This window comes from Camarhynchus parvulus, chromosome 1A (assembly GCF_901933205.1).
Source record: "Camarhynchus parvulus chromosome 1A, STF_HiC, whole genome shotgun sequence".
Lineage (NCBI taxonomy): Eukaryota > Metazoa > Chordata > Aves > Passeriformes > Thraupidae > Camarhynchus > Camarhynchus parvulus.
In genome coordinates this window covers 67,039,009-67,045,061 of record NC_044586.1, presented here as the reverse complement: position 1 = coordinate 67,045,061, position 6,053 = coordinate 67,039,009, and the positions used below count along the sequence as shown (strand labels likewise).

Here is a 6,053-nt window from a genome sequence, read left to right as displayed (position 1 = left end):
GATCATCAAGTCACAACTTTGATCAATCACCATCTTGTCAATCGGACCATGGCACTGAGTGCCACATCCAGTCATTAAAATAGAAACAGTACTGCCCTCTGGTTCAAAACCCCCTCTCTCCACCACTGCAGTCATAAGAGCTGTTTCCATTTCCCTGCATTTGCTCAGCTACTTCCCAACTTGCCCTGCTTCACCATGAGGTTGGACTGCTGCATTTAGCATCTGATAGAAAGAAAACTGAGAGAGAAATCAGGAGAACATCCACTGGGAGAAGCCAGATCCAGACTTCAAAACAATTTCACTAAAAAAGTGCTGTAAATCCTGTTGGTTTTCTTTTTTTTTTTTTACCATGATATGGAAAACTTACCAAAAGTACTTCATGTAGGAATCTCTGATCTCACAACTGTAAGAAGACTGGAGGATCCAACAGAATTTTTTACAAGTAGAAGAAATTGAGGTTTTTCTTATGGAACAGACCACAGGGGAGTTGGATCATTGGGCAGCAAAGCTCACTGAACATCTCTCATCCAGAAAGTACACAGCTCAGGGCAACATGTAGGCAGTGCCTCCACTAACTTGAAAGGCCAAGAAGATCCAGTAAACAGGAACAGAGATTTTTATTAAAAAACAGTGAAATGCAAAACCATGAGCTCATAGGCCTCAGGAGTTGTTTGAGAGATTCATTACTTCATAACCATATCTGGTTATAACAACCAACACGTTGTTACTGTATTCCTGGAGTTTTGGAAGTGGAGGAAAATGAATCCAGTTTAGTTGTCAATGAATGAGCAGTGGGAATAGACAGCTCCTTTGCCAGCTCTGTCCCCACCTGCACAGCCCATTATCAGCTCTCCAAGCTGAGTGTCCCTCTGCATTTGCCTTCCAGGGGAGCAAGAGCCCTTCACTGAAATCCTGCCACCATGCTGGGGCTGCTGCTGCTGCAGGTGTTGGCCAGCTGCCTCTGGCTGGGACACAGCGAGGTGGTGAACTCCTTTACAAGTTGTCCTCAGTTCTTCTATGCACGGATTCCCCCAAATTATGCCCTGAATCCAAAGAACCCAGCCTGGATCTGCCAGCGCTTCAGGAACTCATATCACTATGCCACCCTGTATGACAGAGACAGGAGAATTCCAGTGTACTCTGCTTACATCTACCAGCCTGGACCTGGAAGCAGGTCTAGTTCGTGGTATGCTGAGCCTCAGGTAGGTGTTTCTCGTACAGCACATCACCCTCCAGCCACTCAGAGATGAGCTGCAGCATTCAACCCAACTTTTCTATTTCCTCCCACTTACCTTACACACATGCACACATGTACGCATGGACACACTGGACAAGATTCTTGTAATTGAACTTCAAACATCATCACCATGATTCCTCTGATGCATCTGAAACATCAGCAGGAGCATGAGATGAATCACATGCCAAAGGTGCCCAGCTCTCTGCCTTCACCTGACAGGAACAGCAAATCACATTACTTTGCATGACATGACAAAGTCAAATGCTTCCCCTCCCTGTGCCCTGCTGTGCTGGGTGACCAAGTGATGGGGAAAAGGCATCCAGGAGAGGCGAAACTTGAGGGACCCACAGTCCTGCTGGGATCTGATCCCCACTTTGCCCTGAGCTGTTCTGCATCCCTGGCAGAGCTTATCTGCTCCCAGTGATGTGTCAAACAGGCTTTGTGATTGGTGTTAGAGAAGTGAGGAGAAACTCAGAAGGGAGTGAAATGGCCCAGAGACAAAGCCTCGAGGGAAAAGGCACTGGAGATGTGAGGGTCAGGTTAACTGTGGAAGGATTTCTGGAGTGACATTTCAGGCAGTGCAAAGTGAGGAGCATCAGTGTTGGTCCAGTCACAAGGATGTGATCTCCATCCATGGGCAGTGACCCCCGAGCACCTTTGGCTCAGGCTTGGTGCAGAAGGATCCAGCAGACAGACAGAACTTCACAAGCTCTAGAGGAGACAAATGTCCTTCAAGACAAACTTCAGTAAGACAGGCCAGGCCAATTAAGGAACAGAAGAACAACAAATTCTGGACCTTTCTATGAGCAGAGTAGGAGAGATTTTGGTGAAAATGTGCAAGGTCATAATGTCCAGTTCCAGAGGAAGGCTATATATGCTTCCCTAAAGATGAACAACAAGGTATTGAAGTTATGAAAAAATAACCACTTGCACTTGTTACTCACATGAACACAAGCAACTAATTTGGTCTTGCACCACTGCAGTCTCCACATTAGGGAAGGATAAAAACTTCTGGTTTTTTGTAGAATCATAGAATCATAGAGTGTTTTGTGTTGAAAGGAACCTTAAATATCATCTCAATCCAAACCCCCTGCATGGGACAGGCCACGTGCCACCAGACCAGCATGCTCCAAACCCATCACTGGCTTTATCTTCCTACACCCTGGACACAGGATACCTGAAAAACCTTTGATTTTGGTAACGTTCTCCAGAGGCATTTTTGGAGTATTTCGTTTTCAGAGGAGTCTTTTGGGATTACAGGCTCCTCTCAAAAGCTGATGTTTTTTATTTTCATATCAATGATGCTGCAGAAAATGCTCCCTGGCCCAGATCAGCTCTGAGACACATTCCCAGCACTGCTGTAACAGATTCCATTCACAATGAGATCTTTTTGCTTATTGAGCAAAACTGTTCATCCTTGAATCAACTGCAGCCCTCCCAGGGAAACCTCAGCTCCAGGACTGATTTCCTGACACTTCTCCCTGTGTATGGGGTTACAGGAGGCAACCTCTGGTGTCCCAGGACTGGGGTGCACCTGTAGCAACCCCACATAAAATCACAGAATCACAGAATCACAGTGTGGTGTGAGGGGATCCAGGGAGAGCTCTGGGCAGATTTGGGCTGTGGAGACAGGAGGAAAGAGAAGCAGATTTGGCAGGGGAGGTGTCCCACCCAAATCACCTTTCAATCCTAGGTGGGGAAATGCTCCTTGTCTCATACATCCATGCTCCCAGCACAGACTGCAGGCTGGATCACAAAGGTCACAAGTCAAACTGAGAGCAGTCAGATTCTGAGCTGCTTGCTCTTCAAAGCTCTTGTGTTCATGTGGGCTGGTCACGTGTATGATTTCTCTCAGATTCATACATTTTCCTACACTGAGATGACAATAAATGGAATTTGGAGCATCAGAGCCTTCTGCTCCATGGAAATCTGTTTCATTACATGCATCCTCAGTACTGACACCTTTTCCTCTTCCTACCCTGTCAAGCTGATCAACCCAACTTATTCCAGGGATATAGATACAGAGAAGTCCATCAGTAATCGATACAAGATCACTCTACAGCAAATTGGCCAGAGTCAGGCTATCAACCAAGACTACAACAAGCTCCAGGGTTTGGACCGTGGTCACTTGAGCCCCAGTGGCCACCAAAGCGGCAACAACAGCAGGTGGGCTACCTTCACCCTCACCAACATAGTGCCCCAGAACAGCACACTCAACAAGGGCCAGTGGAAAGACTACGAGAACCAAACGATGGCTCAGAATACCCAGGGCTGTAGAACAACCTACGTGATCACGGGTGCTGTGCCAGGGAACACCTACATCTCCAATAACAGGGTTAATGTACCCAGCCACATCTGGTCAGCTGCCTGCTGCCAGACCAACACTGCCATGAAGACTTGGGCGGTCATTGCTGGAAACAACATGAACCAGGTGCAGAACCTCACACGGGCACAGCTGGAGGCCAACTTGACCCAGCTCTATGGGAGGGGACAGGTTTCTCTGTTCCACAGTGCCTGTCCCCCGTAACAAACCTCATATCCTGGGTGGAAAAGGCTCATGAGCTTTTCCCACGTGTCATTAGAATCACAGAATGCTTTGTGTGTTATGGGACTTCAAAGATCATCTTGTTCCATCCCTTTCCCTGTGCAGTGACACCTTCCACTACACCAGGTTGCTCCAAGCCCCATCCAACCTGGCCTTGAACATTCCAGGGACGGGACAGACACAGCTTCTCTGCTCACCCTGTGACAGGGCCTCACCACCCCCTCAGTATAGAATTTCCCTAACATCTCATGTAACCGTGCCCTTTGTCAGTGTGAAACCATTCCCTCTTGTCCTGTCACTCCATCCCTTTGTCCAAAATCCCTCACCAGATCTCTTGGTGAACTTCTAGGTAGTGGAAGGGGATTGAACTTCTCTCCACAGCCTTTTCTTGTCAAGGCTGAACACACTTAGCTGTCTCAGCCTGTCTCCAGAACAGAGATGTTCCAGACCTTGAAACATCTTCGTGGCCTCCACTGGACTCCACTCCAGTATATTTTTAGTCCTTCTCATTTTGTGGGCCCCAGACCTGGACACAGCACTCCAGGTGCAAGGACAAGATTCTGGACAACCTGCTCTAGATGACCCTCCTTGACCAAGGGTATGGACTAGAAGATTTTGAGTGGTCCCTCCCATACTCAACAATTCAGTGATTCTGTGATCCTGAGACATATTTTTGTTTGCTTGCTTTTGAAACTGCACCTTGAGAGCAGCACCTGTGGTATCAGACAGGCAGGATGAGGCATTAGATATAAAGGAAGCTTTGAGCAGCCAAAGATAAATTTCTGTGATGCACTGTTTGGATACCTGAATTCTCTGCCCTGCTTCTGAAGCTTTTCTGCAAAATTATAGGGAACTGATTTGGGGAAATGCGTTCAATGCATTCAATGTATTCAATGTATTCAATGTATTCAAAGTATTCAATGTCATAATCAAAAGATCATCACAGGACAGATCATTTACTTCTTGAGTAGTTCACAATAAAAATTATTTGCTGCAGTCCTGGTTTGCAGGGTCATCTCATGTATAAACCACAAGTTCCTTCTTGCTGAAATTTCTACTACCAATAATGTCACAGTTCCCAGGACATCAGTGCTATTTCAAGCTGAAAGACATCCCAGTACTTCAGGGGCTGCCTCTGACTTGCTCACCCACCTCTGCACACTGGCTGAGGCTTGAGACCACACTCATCCTCATTCCTGCTCATCCCATGCCCACTGCTTCAGCTTTCCAGGCTCTGGAACTATGAGTGATTGACCAACCCCATGAATCCCACCTCCATCACCTCCTTGGGCTGTCCTGGGGACCTCTACCCCTGGCAGTGCCCAGAAATGCCCTGTCCTCCACAGCAAGCTTGTGAAATACTTGGGAAGCCAAAAAGAAGAAGGAATCAGTTTCACAGAATTACTGAATGACAGAATTCAAGGTTGAAATAGACCTCGAAGGTCACCCTGTTGCACCATCCTGTCAGCACTACCACTGTAAACCTTAAACCACTAATCCATATCACCCAGTGCCAAATCCAAATGCCTCTGAAACACCTCCAGGAATGGTGACTCCAGTACCTCTCTGGGCAACCTTTTCCATTTTCTGACAACATGACAGTTGAAAGTGTTTTTTCTAACATCTAATATGAATTTCCCCTGTCTCATCTTAATGCCTTTTCCTCTAGTCCTCTCACTACTGGCATGGTGGAAGAGACCAATTTCAACCTCATTACAACCTCCTTTCAGGCAATTGAAGAGTGCCTTCAGCCTGCTCTTTTCGAGACTAAAATGTAATCCTAACATCTAATCTAGCTCTGCCTTCTGTCAGTTTAAAGCTGCTCCCTGTTGTCCTGTCACTTCAAACCTTTCTCAAAAGCTCCTCTCCATTGAACCACTCTCAGGTAGTGAAGGAGCTCTAAGGTCTCCCAGAGCCTTCTCAGCAGAAGGCTTTGCATGAATAAGGGTTCTTAAAAAGCCTTTGCAATCAGGCAGGGGAAAATATGCAGCCCGACCCTACTAATTGTGTTCTGAGAGGCTGCAGAAGAGCAGACTGAACATCTGGGTGTACTCAGAGACAGGCCAGTCAGTCTCATGCCACAAGAGATGTTCTGCCAGGAACAGAAACACATGTAGGTCCCCATTCGTGGGGAATGAGGAAATTAACAGATAAGTCACCAGACCCAGTTATTTTCTCCTGACACATGATGCTGCAAGAACCTGGGAGAAATCCTGAGGACATTGCAAATAGCAACTGTCACCCCACTTCAGGGTGGTAAGGAACCACCCT

At 46.9% G+C, this 6,053-nt stretch overlaps 1 protein-coding gene across 1 annotated transcript; it reads left to right on the top strand.

The window, feature by feature from the left end:
- The first annotated feature begins 920 nt into the window (after positions 1-920).
- Positions 921-3,764, top strand: LOC115910596 (endonuclease domain-containing 1 protein-like). Its single transcript, XM_030960848.1, has 2 exons — positions 921-1,202; positions 3,225-3,764. Exons 1-2 carry the CDS (start codon positions 921-923, stop codon positions 3,762-3,764), a joined length of 822 nt encoding a protein of 273 aa, XP_030816708.1.
- The last annotated feature ends 2,289 nt before the right edge of the window (positions 3,765-6,053 follow it).